Source organism: Bos mutus, chromosome 13, assembly GCF_027580195.1.
Source record: "Bos mutus isolate GX-2022 chromosome 13, NWIPB_WYAK_1.1, whole genome shotgun sequence".
NCBI lineage: Eukaryota > Metazoa > Chordata > Mammalia > Artiodactyla > Bovidae > Bos > Bos mutus.
The window spans coordinates 23457563-23478767 of NC_091629.1; the positions used below are offsets into that span (position 1 = coordinate 23457563).

At 45.2% G+C, this 21205-nt stretch overlaps 1 protein-coding gene across 6 annotated transcripts in view; it reads left to right on the top strand.

Annotated features, from left to right (window-relative positions):
* Window positions 1-350: 350 nt before the first annotated feature.
* SEC23B (SEC23 homolog B, COPII coat complex component) overlaps window positions 351-21205 on the top strand; it is a 30676-nt gene continuing 9821 nt past the window's right edge. The window contains exons 1-15 of one of the 6 annotated variants that reach the window (XM_070381136.1): window positions 355-370; window positions 2481-2596; window positions 2703-2926; window positions 4157-4214; window positions 6773-6859; window positions 7543-7779; window positions 7906-7991; window positions 8997-9141; window positions 9574-9732; window positions 10056-10171; window positions 12138-12261; window positions 13231-13311; window positions 17193-17282; window positions 18251-18357; window positions 19620-19773. In XM_070381136.1, the coding sequence (XP_070237237.1) occupies window positions 2706-2926; window positions 4157-4214; window positions 6773-6859; window positions 7543-7779; window positions 7906-7991; window positions 8997-9141; window positions 9574-9732; window positions 10056-10171; window positions 12138-12261; window positions 13231-13311; window positions 17193-17282; window positions 18251-18357; window positions 19620-19773 (1665 nt within the window). In that variant the 5' untranslated portion in view covers window positions 355-370; window positions 2481-2596; window positions 2703-2705. Of the gene's footprint in view, window positions 371-425; window positions 754-2480; window positions 2597-2701; window positions 2927-4156; window positions 4215-6772; window positions 6860-7542; window positions 7780-7905; window positions 7992-8996; window positions 9142-9573; window positions 9733-10055; window positions 10172-12137; window positions 12262-13230; window positions 13312-17192; window positions 17283-18250; window positions 18358-19619; window positions 19774-21205 lie in introns of those variants that run through there. The other 5 variants (XM_070381133.1, XM_070381137.1, XM_070381134.1 and 2 more) reach the window with 5 other exon arrangements.

Below are 21205 nucleotides of genomic sequence, written 5' to 3' on the forward strand. Positions count from 1 at the left end.
TCGTTAATCTCTTAAAATGTTTGACTACGACAGCTCCCAATTATTCACCTTCTCGTGGAAGGATGACGGATAGAGAAGAACTGTTTACTAATGCCAGGCCCCGCAGAGAGCGTCAATGCACCTGCACAAACCAGGACAGGAACACCCACAGGACGAAGAACAGTCCGACAGGACTCCTGCGCTGACGCACCCCAGGCTCCCTTAGCTCCGCCCCCTCGTGCGTGCCGAGACCTCCTTCCGTCCAACTTGGTTTCCTCTGCGAGAAGCCACGCCCTCTTCCGGTACCTGACGTCATCGTTCTCGCTTCCCGGTAACTAAGGTGATGAGGGGGACTTCCCACTGAAGGGAGCGGACGTCTTATTGGACGGCGGTGAGCTCCTGAGGCGCCCTGGTTGCGCCTAGAAAACAGTTATGTAGGCGCCTGTGTTCCGTGCGGCAGAAGGGTTTAGAGGTGAACGTGGAAAAACGTGTATTCTGAGGAATTGTGATTTTGAGGCATGAAGCGTGTCTATCTTGCCCTGTTTCAATATGGCGGCGCAGCCTGTCTGAGTGTCTTCCTTCCTCTCTCCCGCCCCCGGGCCCTGTTTGATTGGCTAGCGGACGGCGCCGTGGAGTGACGCACAAGAGTGCTGACCAATCGGCTTAGAGCTGAGGTGGACTAGGTGGTGGGAGCCGGACTCCGGCTTTTAGCAGCTGTGGTTGCGGAAGGCTGCGGACAGGTGAGCTCCCTGGGCCAGGTGAGCGGACAGCACAGGTGATGAGAGGCCGAGAGCTGGGACAAGAGTCTCTGCTGAGGGCGGGTGGGTTCCTCCTGGGGCGAGGCCTTTTCCGAGCAGGCGGAGGAACTGAGGGGATCGGTGACCCAAGGGTTTGTTGAGAGTGGCGCGGTCCCCGCCAGCTGGGGCGGCGGGCCTGCTTTTGGCACAGAATCCCTCGGACTCGGGGGAGGGGGCTCCGGAAGGATCCAACGTCCATTTTAAAGTTGAGGAACTCTAGAATTAGGTTGAATGATTTACGCTTCGTAACGGAGTCGGAGCTAAGAACCCAGGTCTTCGGACTCCTTGCTTAGCCTTAGCTGCGTCCTTAAAAGTCATGCCCTTAAGGTGGAATGAATGGTACAGATTTTTTTTTTTTTTTTAAACAGATACATATACAGGATCTTTAGAGTTTTACTTGTTCAAAGTTCATCCATTCAGCTATTAACCCATTCTGAAACTTTTCCCCTTTGAAAATACGATGTTAGTGGTCGACTCGTCTCTATAAAAATGCACTGTTGGCTCATGCACACAGTTTTGCATGCAGTTTCAGAGGATTTATTGACCTGGTGAAGTTCCTTGTTGGCTGTGAGCCCAGAGTTAAGATTCCATGCTGTTGAAAGAGTGAGGGGAAGACAGGCAGTGGCAAATGGACAGTGCAGGTTTTAATATGTAGATGCTTGGGGACATAGGATGGAAATGCAGTACCTATTAGTAATGAAATGTTTTGAGAAGGAAAATGGTCACTTAATGAAGGCTGCTGAGGTGCTTGCTGAGAGTGCTTTCATTCCCACCTAAATTACCTTTTGCTGCCCAGGAAGCTGTGGAAGTGTTTCTGTATATATAGTGCCTCAGTTTCCCACTTTTGCCAGAAATAACATATGCCTTAGGGGTTTAATTGGAACAGACATTTGGAATTTCTATGGTCTATGTTGTGTGTAGCAGAGTAATCGATTCATTCACATTTATAAGCTGTTTATTGTTCTCTTTGTCCAAATTATTAACGGTATGGCACATCTTAAAATAATTGGAGACAGTCATTATTTAGCATTGCATAAGTGAGCACTAGAGGCCACTTATATAACAGATTCCTTAATTTACCTTTTTTCCCATTGTTGAGCTTTTTGTTCCCTTGAATCCTACCTAATAGCTGAATTGTAATTAGCCTAGATTTTAGTATGTAAACAGGATGTATAGAGCACTCAGGGGAATTGGCATTATCTGAGTTTGGAAAATGTACTTAATCTGGATGGCTGTTAAAATTGGAATCTTTCAAGGCATGAGCATAAGTGACTGTGGTGAGAGGGTAGGTGCTGGTGAGGTGTGTATGTAGTGTAGTAGTCCACTGGCCTTTAATTCCGGTGATCCCAAGAAGTACTTTGGGTAAGAACTGGGGGCTGTTCACTCCATGAATAGCATTTGAGCATCAGTATCTGGGTCTTTTCTCTGTAGTTAATAATGGAAAGAGGGAAAAGGCCACAAAACCAAGATCACTTGGAATGTAAATTTTAATACAATGTTTTACTCAAATAGAATCAGGAGGAAAGGGGGTCAGGGAGGAAGATAGCTAGCTTCTGAAACAGGGCTTGAACACAGGGTTGAAATCTGCTCGGCTGAAGTGATAATGTGCTGTTTGAGGAGATTTAAATGACTCTTACTCAACTGCATGCAGCTTAGAGATGACCAAGTGATTGTAAACCTTCCGCCCCTTTTATTTTTTTTAAGTGCTAGAAACGGGGATTTGAGAAAGGAACAGGAAAGGTAGCGGTAAAGTTAACTGACCCTTGGGGGTCAGAGAGAAGTGAGACGTTGGCATTCTCCAGTGACAAGTTCTTCTAGACGTAAGTGTTTAAAGAATGTTGAGTTAGGTCATCATCTTTTTTTTTGAAGTTCATTTGGGAATTTCAAGTACAATTAAGGGTTTATCTGTAGTTTTTTTTTTTTTGGACAATGGCCACATACCTGGAGTTCATTCAGCAGAATGAAGAACGCGATGGCGTGCGTTTTAGTTGGAATGTGTGGCCTTCCAGCAGACTCGAGGCTACAAGAATGGTTGTTCCCCTGGCTTGTCTTCTTACTCCTTTAAAAGAACGACCAGACCTGCCTCCCGTACAGTATGAACCGGTGCTCTGCAGCAGGCCAACTTGCAAAGCCATTCTCAATCCACTTTGGTATGAACTCTTTTAAAAACCAGTAGAAAGGATAACTACAGTAAATTCCGACGTTTATGTGATTCTCATAAAAGTGATTCATTTGGGCAAGATGTCAGATCTGAGATGAGTAGTGAATAGTGAGATACTTAGGTAATGAGTGCTTTTGGGAATCCCTCCGGCCTGATAACTCCAAATAGAATTAGAACTTACGGGGTGAGGTGGAGGGAAAGGATTGGTTGGTGTTTTTCCCTTCTGCTTTGCAGTTTATTTTTGGTTTAACTGTTCATTTTATTGGTGTCTTTAAAGCTTTTTCCAGAAAAATCCAAGTGCTTTAGACAGTTCTGTCGCACCTACCTGGTATGGTGATCCCGTACGGCAGGAAGAAGTAACAGGCAGAAGAAATTTGAGCTCTTAAAAGATATTACTGTTAAGTGTAACTTTTTTTTGCGCCTGGAATAGTGACCTGTGATCGCTCTCGTAAATGTGGGCACTCTTTCAAAGAATTTGTAAACAAATAAAGAGTGCCATAAATACTCTTTAAAGGATAAAATTTTTATATAAGGGAACTTTTTTTAACTTCATTCTCCTTGCTTTTATTTGATGTGCCCATGTATAAGATGCTGCTGCTCTTTTAAAATAATAGCTCCTGATGTTAATTTTCTAAATGTAGAAAGCAGGGGGCAAGCAACAAGTTTTAGGAAGTGTATCAACCCAGAAGCATTCCTACCCAACTTCTTCAAGTGAACTAAGTGTGGTTCAAATCTGAGGAGTTTTTCCTGTGTGAAATGTACTTTTTAGTACTAAAATTTAGTAGTTTCACATATCCAAAAAGTAAAGATGTTAGGAAAATCATAAAGACTGTTTAGATAATGAGGCCATAGGAAGTAACGAATAAATTTTATAGCTCACAAACTTCTAAATATTATCTAGGAAGTCAGAAAAGAGAAAAAAGGGTTTAGTAGCCATTCACTGTTGCTGCTTGAAGGAGCCTTTCTGTGTCCTTAGCTAGAACTCGAGCTGCAGAGAAGGTGTTGTGTGCCTTCATCCACTGATGCACCCACATAGGAACACACATCTCTGAGATTAACTGAACTTGAAGTTTACACGTAAATGTTTTCTAGCTTAAAACACGTTATTGACCAGAGACGTATTAATGCCCGAGGTGTTCGTTTCTACAAAAATCCCCCACTCAGTACTGTGTTAAAAATGAAAATAGAACCTGGATGTAATATTTTATCTTTCTCACAGTCAGGTTGATTATCGAGCAAAACTTTGGGCCTGTAATTTCTGTTTCCAGAGAAATCAGGTATGTGAATATAATTATTTTAAAAGTATTCCCTGTGTTTCAGTTCATTGTCCTACACTGAAAAAATTGAGGTGAATTTGGGTCTCTCCTGGTAATATTGAACATTGAACATCCGTGATTTTTCTTTGAAATGGTCATTCCATTTCTTTATTTGAGTCTTTGTCGTTTGCTGTGGAGAGGACGTAGAACTCCTTTCTTTTTTTTTCTAAGTACGCTCTCTGTAAGCACTGAGTATGTTACCCAAAAAACAGAAGGTATTTATATTACATTTGACTTCAATTTATTTTAATTGGATACTGGATTTTCATTTTCTGACCCTTCTAACTTTTAGGGTCAAATATCAGTATTTATCTTGTTTTGATTTAAGCATTTTTAAGTTATTGAGCTAAGAGCTCCCAAATGATGAGAGAGAATTCTCTTTGACATGAACTGTGTCTATGAAGAAAATGTTCTAAAAGTGGATTATGATAAGTATTGCACAGTTCTATGTGCATTTACTAAAAATCACTGAATTGTGCATTTAAAATGAGTGATTTTATGGTATATAAACTATACCTTGGTAAAGCAGTTAGCAAATAATTAATTATGCTCATCATAATATATACTGTTCTAGTAGATCTTAAGATAGTCATAATCTACTTATTCTTAATTTGATCATAATTATGAGTCTCATGCTCAGTGCACACTGAGACCAGTGATAAAGGACTAGCCTGTAGTTGATAACTGAGTATAAGCTTGGGAATTAGAAGCAGGTACCATTCAGTATTTTTGTTTTTTTCATTCATTTATTTTGGCCATGCCGGGTCTTAGCTGAGGCACATGAGATCTTCATTGCAACTTTCAGAATCTTTAGTTGCAGCATGTGGGATCTAGTTCCCTGACCAGGGATCAAACCCAGGCCTCCTGCATTGGAAACATGGAGTCTTAGCCACTAGATCACCAGGGAAGTCCCACCATTCAAGATTCCATGGGCGATTCAGAAGTATATGCAAGTCTTAAAAACATTCCTACACCCTATTACACTCAGAATTGATGTCTGTTTAATTTTATTAATTGTGAGAATTCTACTGGATCAAAAAGACAGTGTCAAGAGAGTAAAAGCCAGCTCATACAGTGGGTGAAAGTATTTGCAAATCGTATGTCTAAGGGATTAATGTGTAGAATATTTAAGAACTCATAATAGTCAACAACAGGGAAGCCTAGTTCAGAAATGTCCAAAGGACTTGAAGAGATAATTTCTCCAAAGATGATAGATGGATGGCCAATAAGCACATAAAAAGGTGCTCATCGTCACTAATCATTAGGGATGTTTACCAAATGATGCAGCATTCCCACCTCTGGATATATATCCAAAAGAACTGAAAACAGGATCTTGTAGATATACACTCCTATTCATAGTAGTAGTATTCACAGTAGCTAAACATTTCACCTGACTTCAGTATCTGCTGCCAGGTGAATGGGTAAGCAAGTGTCCTGTATTCAGTGAAATAGTATCAGCCTTAAGATGCAAGGATGTTCTGACTTAACGCTACAATGTAATTGAGCTTTACTGATATTACTGAGTGAAATAAGCCAGTCCTAAAAAGACAAGCATATATGATCCCCATTAAATGAGGTACTTGGAGTAATGGAGAGGTGGGTGCTAGGGGCTGGATGGGGATGAAGCGGAGATTGTTTAACAGGTTCAGAGTTTCAGTTTTACAAGATGAGGAAAGTTCTGGGGATGGATGTTAGAGGTGGTCGCACAGTGTTATAAGTGTATTTAAGATCTCTGAACCGGACACTCAAAAAGATGGTAAAATTGGTATGTACGGCGTCATACCTCAATTTTTAACTTGGGGAAAGGAAAAGCAACATACAAGCTACGAATCTAAAATGTTTGTAGAGAAAAAAGAAGACACCTATGACATGTTAAGCACCAAAAGGCAGGTTGCAAAATTGTGCATGCAAGATGATCTCAGCTGTGCTTAAGAACAAGTGTGGAAGCTGAGATGTTGACAGAGGCTGCCTCCAAGTGGTGGGAGTGTGTGTGGGTGTGTGTGCGATCGGGGGATTGTTTCTTTTTTCTTATATTTTTCTTGTTCAGTAGCTCAGTCATGTACAGTTTTTGCAACCCCGTGGGCTGTAGCCTGCCAGGCTCTTCTATCCATGAAATTTCTTGTACTTGCCAGGGTTTCTACAATGAACGTGTATTACTTTATTGATCACAGCTAGAATAATAAACCTAAATAAAAGCTTTAGATTCCACATAGATAATTGATAAGACAGCTAAAATCTCAGCCCTTCATTTATAGGCAACAATTAGGAAATGGTTTTTAATAGTGTGTGTTTTAATCATTTAGAAGTTACAACATATCTGAAAACCATTTAAAATAAAGTTCCAGTGTGATGTAGGGCAGTGTTAATAGATTTTTGTATTTTAGTAACATGTTCTAGGTTTAATACTTTCATAATAAATACGTGGTCATTAAACTATTACTATTTTTATAAATGGAAGATAGGAGACATAGTGTAACTTTCAGCCCTCATGAAACATTGCTCTGTCTTGTTTTCTCCAGTTTCCTCCAGCTTACGCAGGCATATCTGAGGTGAACCAGCCTGCTGAATTGATGCCCCAGTTTTCTACAATTGAGTACGTGATACAGGTAATTGTCATGTGTTTAAGGAGCAGTGTTAAGTATTGAGTTTCTTCTGAAATACTCTGTCTTCTTTGTCTCTTGCCCATATGAACGATTTACAGCTGCAAGGCCCGCGGGATCCTTGACTGCTCAGTGTGTGGGCACAGACATGTCCCTGGGCCTTGGTTCTGGCTTTTCCTCAGGCTGGAGCTCTCTCCCTGTATCTGCATTGCTCCCTCCTTCCCCTCCAGCTTTTTGCTCACATGTTACTTCTTTTTTTTTTTTTTTTTTTCTTTGAAATCCAAAATGTTACTTTCTTAATAAGGCTGCCCTAGCCTCCCAGTTACTGGTGGAGCTCCACCCCTACCCTGCCCTACCTGCACAATCCTGCCCCTCTTCTCGATTCTTGAAAGTTAGCTCCTCAGGCAGATAGGGATCTCTGGCCTTTTGGTCTGCTGATGTATGGCAGGACCTAGAGCAAGGCCTGGCATTCAAAATGGGGAATAAATTGTTGGATACAAATAGTCTGCATCCAGTTGGTTTTGATAAAACCTACCTTTTAATGAGGTAAGTAGAAGTTTGTTTTGATGTTGTTATCCCTGACAGGTGTAAATAAAGAGTTGTTATTTAGTGCATACCTGTTTTGTTTTAAAAAGAGCAGGTCACGTCTGTCTGTACACTAACTGTATGCCATTTTCCCCCATATCCAGCGAGGCGCCCCATCCCCTCTGATCTTCCTGTATGTGGTGGACACGTGTCTGGAGGATGATGACCTCCAAGCACTCAAGGAGTCCCTGCAGATGTCCCTGAGCCTCCTTCCTCCGGACGCGCTGGTGGGTTTGATCACGTTTGGGAGGATGGTACAGGTTCACGAACTCAGCTGCGAGGGGATCTCCAAGAGTTACGTCTTCCGGGGTACGAAGGACCTTACTGCCAAGCAGATCCAGGTCAGTGTGCAGCTTGTCCTCAGGCAGGAGCAGGGATAGTTCTTAAAGTTTCATTAAGAAAAAGGAAAAAAATAGGAGCCATTCTCTTACCGTGTTATGAGAAATGCATCTTTTTGGTTTGTGTAGGACATGCTGGGCCTGACCAAGCCTGCGATGCCCGTGCAGCCAATGCGCCCGGCTCAGCCGCAGGAGCGCCCGTCCGTGTCCAGCAGGTGAGCCTGGCCCCTTGGGTGGGGGGTGGGGGGCGCAGCGAGAGTGCTTTGTATTTTATTTTTAAAGGGGAAGAAAAGATTAGGCCTAATCAATATTTAATGTTTAATAATAAGCATAATACATCAGTGTATGTTGAAAATTTATAATCTATATAAATATATACGTTCACATATATCCTGGGGCAGTTTTGCTCAGGATGCTTTTCCTTTTAGAGTTGGATCACCATAGAGGTTTTGAGAGCACTGCACACAGTCATTCCCCTCTTCTTAGACACGTGGCTGTTGTCCTTTTTTTCCTTTTTTTAATTTTGGCAGCACTGCAGCTTTCGGGACTTCGGTTCCCCAACCAGGAGTTGAACCCGGGCCACAACAGTGAAAGCCCATAATCCTAACCACTAGGCCACTAGGGAACTCCCCCCATTTTGTAAAGCTGGGGACACTGAAAAGGCTTCTGTTGAGTGTCCTGAGACTGGGCACTTAGTTCACGTGGCCTGCTGCACTCCTAGAACGGCCAAGGGCTGGGTTAACAGTTGGCCAACATAAGGTGATGGTTACAGCCTCTTCTCTAAGAAACCGGTGTTTCCCTGATGACTCCAAGTGTTTAAGAGAAACATTGAGAGAATCTTCAGAACGATCGATGAAGGTTGTCCCTGCTTGTGAACGTTACATGAACTGAGTTCCTGTTAGGCGTGTCTTTAGGATTGTTGCTGTTGTTGTTTTTTTGGCCACTTAAACTTTAATTAAACTGATTTGCTCCTGTTTGAAATTGATTTTCTTTCACACTACATGTGCAAAGTATTATACGTTAGGCTTTAAGAGATTGTCCTGTATAAAATTGCTTTGAGTTTTTTGTGTTTGTAGTTAGAGACAACTTTGAAGAAAAAAAACTGCAAGTTTTTTCTACTCTGATACACGTTTTGAAGAGCAGTAGCTATGTGTTACGTGGGCCGAGGACCAGAGTACTTTATTAACTCAGATTTGACGTGTCCATTCAAAATCATGCAGGTTTCTGCAGCCCATTCACAAGATTGACATGAACCTCACTGATCTCCTTGGGGAGCTACAGAGGGACCCGTGGCCCGTACCTCAGGGGAAGAGGCCTTTGCGATCCACTGGTGTTGCCTTGTCCATTGCTGTAGGCCTGTTGGAGGTAACTCAGAATTTACTGCCCTGCCCCCAAACCTTGCAAGCTTGATGGCAGAAGGTGTGTTCTTGGCCTTGTCTGAAAAATCAGCTGTGACCCCAGTCAGCTGGCTGTGTTAGTTTATCAGAACGTACTTCAGTGATTATTATTGTCCACACTGAAGGAGCCCTCAGTGTTTTGAAAATTACAGAAAGTTTTCTTGAGAAACACAAGACCATTAGGGCAGTGGGATCACAGTAAATTAATAAAAGCTCTCCAGAGCCTCAGCCTGGAAGTGAGAAGCTGCTTGTCCATAGTGTCGTCTGCTCTTTGCTGCAGTGTCCTCAGTGTCCACGACAGTTCACGACAGCTGAGGGAGCGCGTGTTTGCGGCATCTCTGTGGGAAGTATGCTTGGGGCGGGCTGTGTGTCTCTAACATGCTGCCACTCACTGTCACAGGGCACTTTTCCAAACACGGGAGCCAGGATCATGCTGTTCACTGGGGGACCCCCCACCCAGGGACCTGGCATGGTGGTTGGAGATGAATTAAAGGTTCCTATTCGTTCCTGGCATGACATTGAGAAAGACAATGCCCGCTTCATGAAAAAGGCAACCAAGGTAGGTGCTCCTGGCCACGGGCTGTAAGTGTAGTCACCCAGGGTGGGGCTTCGGCTGCTCAGGGGAGCAGCCTCTGCTCTGCCCAGGCCATGCTGTGTGGCAGGCGAGCTGCTTTTGCTGAGATGACCTGCCAGATCTCGCTGACATTAAATATCTGCCCCAGTTCTGAGACCTTGATTAGAGTGGATGTGATCAAACAGGGGACATGGGGACAATTTATGACATCCATATAAAAAAAGTGTAGCTTCCAATCTCGAAAAACTTTGAGGATACCTAATGGGTGATGTCCCTGTTCCATGAAGATGGTTTTTCTCTCTCTGCAGCACTATGAGATGCTTGCGAACCGCACTGCTGCAAACGGTCACTGCATTGATATTTACGCCTGTGCCCTTGATCAGACTGGACTCCTGGAGATGAAGTGTTGCCCAAATCTTACTGGGTATGTGGACAGCGAGCCCCTCCCTGAGTAAAGTGAGAGTGGTGGTTCTAAGGAAAGAAAAATGAGGGGTGGAACCGTGGGGAGGGCCCAGGCTGGCTCACAGGAGCATTCGTTTGGCTCTGGGCTGCGGTTTCTGGGCTGGGGAGGGTGGTGTACTTCTCGGAGGAAGAAGCTATGATCGGAGGGAGGTCAGGCTTTCCTAGGAACCTGTCGTTTCAGAGGAACTTCATTTCTTAGAGTTGTCCAGACACCCGGGCAAGATGGCAAGCATGAAGTGTGTGGCCTTTAGCACTTCCTTGTGAGAAGGGTAGGGAATAGGTCTGAATGCCGGAGAAACTAGCCGCCCCTCCCCTGGCCTAGCAGCCACACTTCCTGACAGCCTGGAGGGTGCAGTGAGGGGTGGGTTGAGAGCACAAGTCGTCACCTCGGCTGGATGGCGTTGTGGAGGCATGGTCCTCAAAGCAGGATGAGGCCCAACCAGCCGCCTCAGTGCTCCATGGGGCCTGATTAGAAATGTGCACACTTGGGCTTCACCCCAGACCTCCTGAATCAGAGGCTGAGGCTCCAGTGTGGCGGTCGGTTTTAACAAACTCTCTGGGGATTTTGGTGAGATCCACAGACGTGCAGTGCTGGTCTGAAGCTGCTGCACGTTGGCATCACCTGCGAACATTAAAAGCTACTCTTGATTTGAGTCCTGTTCCTAAAGTCGGATTTAATTAGCACAGCACATGGCCTGGGCATCAGCGTATTTAAAGTTGCTGAGCGTTTCTGATGTGCAGGGTTTGAGAATCCCTGCGTGTTCTAGGTGTGGCTGAGCACACGCAGCTGATGATTATATCATTTTTGTTTTAACTTTTTAATTGAAGTAATTAAGATTCACAAGGAATTGCAAACATAGTACAAAGCGATCTGTCCATACTTTTCATCCAGCAATTCCCAGTGGTTCAGTTCAGTTGCTCAGTCGTGTCCACTCTTTGTGACCCCATGGACTGTAGCTTGCCAGGCCTTCCTGTCCATCACCAACTCCCGGAGTTCACCCAAACTCATGTCCATTGAGTCGGTGATGCCATCCAACCATCTCATCCTCGTCTCCTTCTCCTCCCGCCTTCAGTCTTTCCCAGCATCAGGGTCTTTTCCAATGAGTTAGTTCTTTGCATCAGGTGGCCAAAGTATTGGAGTTTCAGCTTCAACATTAGTCCTTCCAATGAATACTTAGGACTGATCTCCTTGAATGAACTAATTGGATCTCCTTGTAGTCCAAGGGACTCTCAAGAGTCTTCTCCAACTCCACAGTTGAAAAGCATCAATTCTTCAGCACTCAGCTTTCCTTATAGTCCAACTCTCACATCCATACATGACTACTGGAAAAGCCATAGCCTTGACTAGACGGACCTTTGTTGGCAAAGTAATGTCTCTGCTTTTTAATATGGTATCTAGGTTGGTCATAACCTAGATACCAAGGTTATCCTTCCAAGGAGTAAGCATCTTTTAATTTCCTGGCTGCAGTCACCATCTGCAGTGATTTTGGAGCCCAGTGGTGGCACTTACATAAATACAGCACAATGTCACAACCAGGAAACTTGACTTAGTTTATACAGTTAACTCCATTATGGACTGGACTTGGCTCTCACCAGTGTTTACATGCATTCATTTTTAAAATCTCTGTGTACGTCTAATTCTGTGAGGTATTTGTCATCTCTTGTAGGTTTATATAACTGCCATAGTGATCAAGATACAAGTGCTGTTCTAGTTAATTCTGTTTCATGTTTTAAAAATAGTGTTTTTCCAGAGTACAGCTTGAACTGGCTGTTACCATTAGCAAGCAGTATATTGTCAGTAACACCTTTATAGACAGGCTTGCTTTTTACTTTCTTCTCTAAATTAATTGTTTGTCAGTACCCAAGAAGCCTCTGAATGGCTTTCAGTCATCTAAAGGTTCACTTTCTTTTTCCTTTTTTCTTCCTAGAGGCTACATGGTGATGGGAGATTCTTTCAACACTTCTCTCTTCAAGCAGACATTCCAAAGAATTTTCAGTAAAGATTTTAATGGCAATTTCCGAATGGCCTTTGGTGCTACTTTGGAAGTAAAGGTACAATATATTTCTAAATATTTAAGGGAAGAATAGTGTTCCTGCTTATTTAGTAGTTGGCTTTGGAGAAACCTCACCCCGCAGGACATGAGCATTTATAAAGATAAGAAGTTCCCAGCAAAATAATCCCACCATCTCTGGTTGCTTTGCTTCTCAAGAATGAACTGTGTATTTATCAGTGTTTGAAACACAGAGTTGTCTGCTCTCTCCGCAGGTTCTGCCCTGCCCTAGGACAGCAGGCCGTAGATTACGGGTGGTAGGCTGAGCACCCACTCAGCCACTGATTCGTGCATAACACCTGCCTGCAGATGGACCAGAGTGCTCTTAAATAGGGCGGCATCATGAGTATAGCTTTTTATTTTCCACTCAGGGACTGTAGACCTATACCCTTGATCCTGAGTCACTGAGAAAACAGTCAAAGTGACCATTAGAAAATACGATGGTAAATATTACTTTGCGAATTGGCGATAATGAGTAAATCATCTGGGTTAAACTTCAAACAACATCATCAAATGTTTGAGGTTTATTTAAATAGATGAAGAATGGACTTTGCTGAAATGAATTCAGAATTAAGTATATTTAAAGATACACAAGACAGCATGTTTGCTGATTGACAGTTGTGACTCATTACAGCAGGCTCGTGGCATTGGGGAGGAATGTGGTATCATTGGTGGAATTGCTGTCCTCTGTGTGCACAATCATTTCAACTTGGAGAAAGCAGGACATGTGGCATCATCTTTGGAACAAGACATGCTGTTTCTCAAGGAGGGTTTTATTAAAGTTCTGGTTGGTTTCACAGAAGCCATGGAGAACCATGTACCAGCTTTTGTGTACTGGAATCCCTGTAGGGTTTTCTCTGGGTGAAGTGATAACCCTGCCGTTTCTTCCTCTAAGTTTTAGTTGTGTCCTTTGTAAGAGGGTGGTTCTTAGTGGTTGTTAACTGTGTGCTCTTGTGTAATTCTGTCTCAGACCTCAAGGGAGCTGAAGGTTGCGGGAGCCATCGGACCCTGTGTGTCTCTAAATGTGAAAGGACCGTGTGTGTCAGAAAACGTAAGAAAAACTTCATCACCTTTCCCTCCTCTGTCCCAGATTTGACCGCTTAGATGGGTTGAAGCTGGATGACCTTTTGTGTGTCACCTGTTGGCTTGTGTCTGTGCAGAGGGGTGGAGGGGTAGTGTCATCTCTGTCTTTCCATCCATCCATCTAAATGGTCAGAGAGGAGAAAGCTGAGGCTCGCAGAGGTTCAGTGTCCTGCTCAGGGTCAGAGCTGACACAGAGGAGCCAGGCCCAGGTCCCCTCACCTGCTACTCCTGCTTGGGTGGTCGCGCCAGAGAACCACTAGGCATTCCATCCCATGGAGTACAGCCCTTTTGAAATAAACTCATGTGCTTATTGCCCTTGGAAGGGCTGCCTTTGTCTCACTTCTCAGAGACCATTCGAGTTGGCTGGGCGGTGGGTGACACTGTGCGTGCAGATGTTGGTGTTCCTCGAGTGCGTGGAAGCACGGTTCAGCCCTTACCAGATGGGGAGGTGGCCTTGCTGGTGGCCTGCTTCCTCTTCTCACACTTCAGCTACCAAGGGTGCACCAGCGGTCCAGTGAGGCCTGTCCAGGCTGGCTCTGGGCAGGGTGATGATGTTTATGTCCTTCCCCACCGTCATCTTCAACTTGAGGGTGGACGAGAGGGCTGAATGTGGACTCGGGGAGGGTGGTCAGGACAAGGTACTTCACGGATCCAGGACTCAGCATCTCTGTTGGGGAATAAAGGAAGTGATGGGACCTGCTGTATAGCACTATTGGGAGGATTCAGCGAGCAGCCCAGGGGAAGCACCTAGGAAGCCCTAGATTTCACCCTTCACATCAGAGTTTTGTCCTCAGCAGTGACTGTTTCACTAGTGACTACCTAGAGCAAGTTTGAAGTTGCCAGAGGCAAGATAATTTGTGAGAATTTTCCTGTAACCCTCTGGGTGAGGTGGATTGCTGCCCCAAGTGCCTCTGATGAGTCCCTCATCATCCCCAAGTACTATGGGACTTGTACTCCTGTTTCTCATTGGGGCCTTGGGAGGCTTCCTTGTTCCTAAATATTCCCCATAGACTTAGAATCTGCCTCAGAAGGTGTTGTTGATTAGTTCATGCTGATGAGCTGCTCTGGGGTCCAGCAGGGATCAGCCATGACACTTGTTGATGGGGAGGGAGGAGGCAACGGCGAGGGAAGTACAGTTTTCAGACACACTGGGAAGTCTGAGAAGAGTGTAATGAATCCTCTTTCCCCACCATTTAGGCTCATCAATCCTGGACATTTTGTCAGGATTATTGCTCTGTCCTCTCGTTGGCCACATTTGAGTTACCTATCTGATATCCTCTATTTGCCATATTCGCTATCCTATGTTGCCTTTGAAAACACATTGCAGATGTCTTGAGTCCGTGTTTCAGTGTGCAGCTTCTGAAGACAAGGCTATTCTCAAGACTAGGAAAGCAGTTTCCTGATACCATCTAACACACAGTCACGTTCTTTGCCTGCTTTCTCTCCAAGTGCTCTTGCAGCTGTTTTTCCCTCTAACCAGCATTGCATCTGGGATTATGTATCCTCAGTCTTCTAAGATCTAGAATGGACTTCCTGTCGTTTTGTTTATGCTTTCTAGCTTGTCTTGTTTGACGACATCTGTTGAAGAGACGGAGCCACGTGCCAGTGTCTTCTGTCCTTGAGTGTCACGAGGTTTCCGTGTGTCTGTTTTCTCATTTGACTTGCTTTCTGTCGTATATTTGCTGTGAAGTGGAGGCTGGGCGGATGATTAGATGCAAGTGAAACCCTTTTGGGCCCACACTTCCTGAGTGATCTGTGTGCCTGCAGCCGAGCTGTGGGGAGGCGATACTGCTCATGCCTCAAGTATAGGGGCCGTTCCCTTTTTGCCTCAGCAGGAAACCAGTTGAATGAGATGATAGCACAACACGAGTATCTTGTTTGCCAGCAGCCTTTCCTCTGATTGCATTAGGTTATACTTTGATAACCCTGTGTTTCAGTGTATTTGAATCTCAATAAAATGGTGACTCCTAGTTCCATCTTTCCATTTTCTTCTGATCAAGGCAGGGTAAATGCTTACTTAAGGAGTTTGTGTATTAGTGAGAAGTCCTTGTGGGGCTCTGGATGGTTTGTGACCACGCTTGGCAGCTGGTGCTATTCTGCCCATGTCAGTTTCATTGTTCGGGACCTGACAAAACAGCTTAACAACAGGCAAACAAGCAAGTTTGTTGGTGTGTGCATCACACATATACACAGCACGTACGTGCCTAGTGATAGGTAACTGCAAGGGGTGCTTAGAACTTGGGGAGTATGTTGCTTCTTAACAGAAGAGCAATAAATCTGTTGAAGAGGGATAACACAGAGGAATGGGACTTTGGATCCTGAAGAGTGGTAGATGGAGGAAACGTAGATAGACGGGGAAACTCATGAAAAAGGAGGGTTTTTTAAGCACAAGTCATTACACATTCTTCCATGCCACCTCTGGGCTGATGAGCATCTAGCATGTCCTTGGTGGTTACTTCAGAAGCTCCTGCCTTCTTGGCAGGAGGAGGACGGAGAGTTTTTTTACTTCTGCTTTTAAAAAATGACCTTCAGTTTAAAATAATCCTTAGGCCATCATGGCATGTTTCGGGTGACAGTATCCTGAACCCGTGGGTCTGAAACTTGAATGAGTTTCACGTATTAAAAATGGAGGTGGACAGTGTGGAGAGAAGGGTTAACAAGGCCAGAAAAGGAGGTGGGCAGGCCCGTTACTTCCTCACCCTCATTCCTGGGGGTGGCCTCACTGCCCAGCAGGAGTTAAAGGGAAGGTGAACACCCAGACCTCCGTCCATCTCGCAGTCTTCTCAGGAAAGTCTCATGAAGCACAAGGAGCTGTGACCTGATGTCACTGTGACTCTCCCCTCTCCTGCCTGAGCGTCACCTTCCTCAGATGCTGGTTCTGTTCCCTGGGGACACAGGCTCCTGGCTTGGCTCCATAGAGACTGGATTGATGTCAGCTGTCCTCAGCTGACCCTTTACACTGCGGGTGGATTCAGAGAAATGTATGAGAGGTGTCATGACGCTCAATGCACAGTCATGTTGCTCTCCAAGGATGGTTTTCCGTATTCTAGTGAGGTGTTGAATGTATGTCTCAGACCCTGGTTTGTGGTTCTAGGTGTATGATACCTGTAGCTTTTCTTCTCAATGATATGCTTAAAGCTGTGATACCCTTCACACTTCAGTGAACTTCTTATCACTGGGGAGCCGTTCAGCTGTTCAACATAAAGTAGCTTTCACACAGCTAAAATCTCAGTTCTCTTACCAAGAATTTATACGTCGGTTTTGCGTAAAGGAATTGGGTTAAGAATTAATATTTGACAGCTCAAGTTCTGTAATTATTTCTTAGTCTAGCAACAATGGGGGAAGCACACAAATCTTTCAAGCTAAGCAGGCGGTTCTTTTTTCTTCTAGTATTTGCTTCTTCCCTGTCCCTGACTTATCCTCTCAGTTGACGTCAGTGTTCTGCACTGTGTGTGTCTGTGTAGAGATACGTCTCAGTGATGTAATGAAAACTGATCAGAGTGCCCATTTGAAAAGCCTGATTTTAAAGCACTGTGATAAGTGTTAAACTTTATTCTGGCTTGTAATTTTACTTTTTTCGTGAAATTTAGATTTTCTTTATTTTTTGGCTGTGCTGTGCAGATGTGGGATCTTAGTTCCTTGACCTGGGATTTGAACTTGTGCCCCCCTGCAGTGGAAGCTCACAGTTCCTAGCCACTGGACTGCCAGGGAATGCCTGAAATTCAGGCTTTTGTTTGGAGTGAGATAGTCTAAGGGGCCTGTCCTCAGAGTCAGTACTTGTCATTAGCAGTTCATCACTGGAGTATCTTTTTTGTCTTAATTCTTTTTAATTCGTCTTCTCACCCCTAGGAGCTTGGTGTCGGTGGCACGAGCCAGTGGAAAATCTGTGGCCTGGATCCCACGACAACGCTCGGCATCTACTTTGAAGTAGTCAACCAGGTGGGCTGGATTTCTTTGTGAATAGTCATGTCTCCGTGTTGTGTTTTCTGGTTTATTACCGACCAGTGGCCTTTGGTTTCTCTCTCCAGAAGCTGATGCTACTTTGGGCTTGTGTTGGGTCCGATACCATTCTGGCATCATCTTTTTTATTCTTTCTGGGGTTTGGTCAGAGTCAGACAGGAGATTGCCCTTGTCACTTTATTGAACTGATAAGGTCATCAGAAGAGGAATGGCTTTTATCAGCCATCATAATGTTGGTGAATTTCTGAGTGTGTCAGTTTTTCTCCAGGATTTTACTGTTTTAAACTCAGACATACAGAAGAATGAGTAGAATTGTACAGTGAATACCCCAGTAGCCACCACTGAGGTTCTGTAATTGTCTAGCCTTCCCTCAATTCCTTCTATTTGGCTGGACTTTGAAGCAAGCTGCAGTTATCAGTGTCTTTCCTCGCTGAACCCCTCAGCATGTATATCATTAAGTCGTGTTCAGTGTTTATTTGAATATGGTTCTCTTGTTGCTTTTTTTTCTTTTTTGATCCCTGGGTCGGGAAGATACCCTGGAGGAGGGAATGGCAACCCACTCCAGTATTCTTTTAATTTTTATCTTTAGTTAATTTTTTAAAAAGTTTTTTCATTTATAATTGAAGGATGGTTGCTTTACAGTATTGGTTTCTACCATACATCAACATGAATCAGCCATAGATTTACCCATGGCCCTTCCCACTTGAACATCCCTCCCACCTCCCCGCGACATCCCACCCCAGTAAGTTGTCACTGAGCCCCAGCTGGTTCTCTGTTTTTGAGATAAGAATTATGAAAAGTGAAAAGCCCTGATTTTAAGTGTCACATTCAACACGCCTTGAGAACCTTGCTGTCACCATGGTGTTGGTCGTCTTAGGACGCACCTGCAGCCTCTGACTGCTTGTGTGGGGTCCTGCACTGACAGTCACAGGCCTCTTGCCCTGCAGCACAACGCCCCGATCCCGCAAGGAGGCCGAGGCGCCATCCAGTTCGTCACGCACTACCAGCACTCCAGCACCCAGCGGCGCATCCGTGTGACCACCGTTGCCCGCAAGTGAGCACCCCAGCTTCCTCTCTGCTGAGCCCCTGGTCTTTGCTGTGGAGGGAATCTAGTATCTAGTTGTTCATCTCTGCGATCCACTGATTGCATGGTCCTCACCAGCCCTTGCTGGCTCATTTGACCAGAGCAGGGTGGGGACGAGGGTGGGGGGAGGAGAGTGCAGGGGAGGAGGCAGCATTGCAGCTCACTCAGCTTAGAAGACACTCCTTTAGTAGGGATAAGTTCTTTAAAAGTGATGTTTCATTATTTTATTTATCAAATAAGTGACCCACAAGCATACCGTCCTCGTAAAAGATTCAAACAGCACATAGTTATGTAAAGAGTGGGTCTCCCTGCTTCCCCTGAGGTGAAGTACAGTTACCGTGCTGGCTTCACTGTCCACAGTCCCATTTCTGGGCAGTCATGTACCACGTGTGTGCATTATATATGTGATGGCTTTTGTGTTGGTGTGCATAAGCTTCTCTCGTTACTGTGTCAAGGACACCTTTCTTGTCAGTACATAAAGGCCTCAACGTTTATGTTTTGTTTTGAAGAAAAAAAAAAGCTGTTTTGAAGTAGTTGGTAAAGAATCTGCCTGCAGTGCAAGAGACCTGGGTTCAATCCCTGTGTTGGGAAGATCCCCTGGAGGAGGGCACGGCAACCCACTCCGGTATTCTTGCCTAGAGAATCCCATGGACAGAGGAGCCTGGCGGGCTGCAGTCCATGGGGTTGCAAAGAGTCAGACATGACTGAGTGACCAAGCACACATTAGATTCAGGTGTACAACATAGTGATCGCATGTTTTAATAGGTTGTAATCCGTTCAAAGTTATTATAAAATGTTGGCTCTAGTCCCTGTGCTATACAGTATGTCCTTGTAGCCAGTTTATTTTATACACAGTAGGTTTTACCTCTTCCTCCTTGCTCCTCCCTCCTTCCCTTTCCTGACTGGTAACCACTAGCTTGTTCTCTATTTGTGAATCTGTTTCTGTTTTGTTATATTCATTTGTTTCATTTTTTAGATTCCAGGTGTAAGTGAACATATTTAGTATTTGTCTTTCTCCGTCTGACGTGTCTCAGTAAGCATAGCACCCTCTAGGTCCATTCGTGTTGTTGGAAATGGTGGAATAGAATTCTCTTTTTTGTTGCTGAGTAGTATTCCCATGTGTGTGTGCATGTGTTTGTGCGTGTGCGTGTGTGTGTGTGTAAAAGCAGAGATTAAGAAGAGGTGCGTGTGTGAATGTGAGAGCCGGCCCTCACCCTGGGATGTCCGGTCAGTTGGGCAGACGTGCAGAGCCAGCTGAAGCACATCGAAGCGGCGTTTGACCAGGAGGCGGCAGCGGTGCTGATGGCACGGCTGGGGGTGTTCCGAGCCGAGACGGAGGAGGGGCCGGATGTGCTCCGGTGGCTGGACCGACAGCTCATCCGGCTGGTGAGTTGGGGGCAGTGGCACTGAGTTCAGTCTTGGTCTCAATTCTACTTTTGAGAAAAGAAAACTCATTGAAACCTCTTATTTTATATATTCTGTAAACAAGAGTTTTATCAGTTGCTTACCTCATACCAAGCACTGGTGGTTCTGAGAAGGGTGTAAACAAAGCATCAAATACACATTTTCTCCAGGGCTCACCTTACAGGTGGGAAGAGGCTCCACACGCAGGCTGTTTAGATGATGGTGTAGACCTAAGTGTGTTGAGGGTTGACTCGGGAGTCCCTGTGAATGCTGGGCTTCTGCATTTTCCCTCCAGACCTTGGACGGTTTGGGGGGGAGTTGGGGTGCAGCACTGCCAGCCTGTGGGCACAGTGTGCAGTCAGTGTGTGGGGACCTGCAGAGGCCATGGTCACAGGTGCCTGAGTGTGCAGCAGGAGAGCAGCCGTGCAGGTTGTTTGCGCGGTTCCCTGGTTGTGGAGTCACAGAGGGGAAGGGGCAAGTGTGGTTCTTGAGCAGAGGTGTGTCAGCAGCGTGATACCACCTGTCACCATGTAAGATCCATCAGAGGGTGAAAGGGCTGCTGTTGGGGAGGCCCATGGAGGATTTTTCTGGCTCCAGGGGGCAGAGGCCAGGATGGTGGCGGTACGGTTGGAGGGGAGAGGAAGTTTGGAATCAGGATGTATGCTGAGAGGAGGATTGATCGAACCTGGTCAAACTGTCTGTGGACTCAGAAAATCAACACAGAGTCAGATTTTAAGTGTGGGTAATTGCAAGAATGGTGGAGCGCTGGAAAAGGGGAAAGGAGAACAACTTGAAAGTGGAGGAAAGGAATCTCCTTTTTTTTTTTTTTTAATGTAGTAGTTTATTTTGAGTGTGAACTTGCAAAGCATGTCCAAGGAAAGCGTCCCCCTGTAGTCAGGAGAAGTCCTGAAGGAGCTCAGGTCAGAGGTCAGCACTGCATCTGGAGAAGGGACATGGGTGACACTGGCCTGGCCGTCAAGCTGTTTGTAGACAAGGAGGTGAGGATGGGAGGTGAGGAAGAGGGTGGAGGAGCCCGCTGCAGTCATGGGGAGGGAGGGGCCGGGCTGTCAGAAGAGGCAGAGGAGGATCAGTCGTTCGATAATGGGGTTCAGGAAATTGCTGCTCTAGTGGCTGGCTGACAGGAGAAATTGAAGAGGCTGGGGGTCCCCTGGCTCACGGCAGGAGAGGATTTATGATGGTGAGGTCTGTGCGAGAATGTGATGCAGAGAGGCTCGTTGCCAGAGATGAGCTTTCTCCAAACGGTGGGCAGTTGGATCCTTTGGTGACTAGAGGGTGTGTGAAAGAAAGGAGGGGGTGTGGGAGAAGGACATCGGAATGAAAGAGAAAATGTCGAGGTCCTTTAATGGACCGGAACCTGGTGGTCCGGAGTCGACTGATAAGAAAGTAAAGGAGA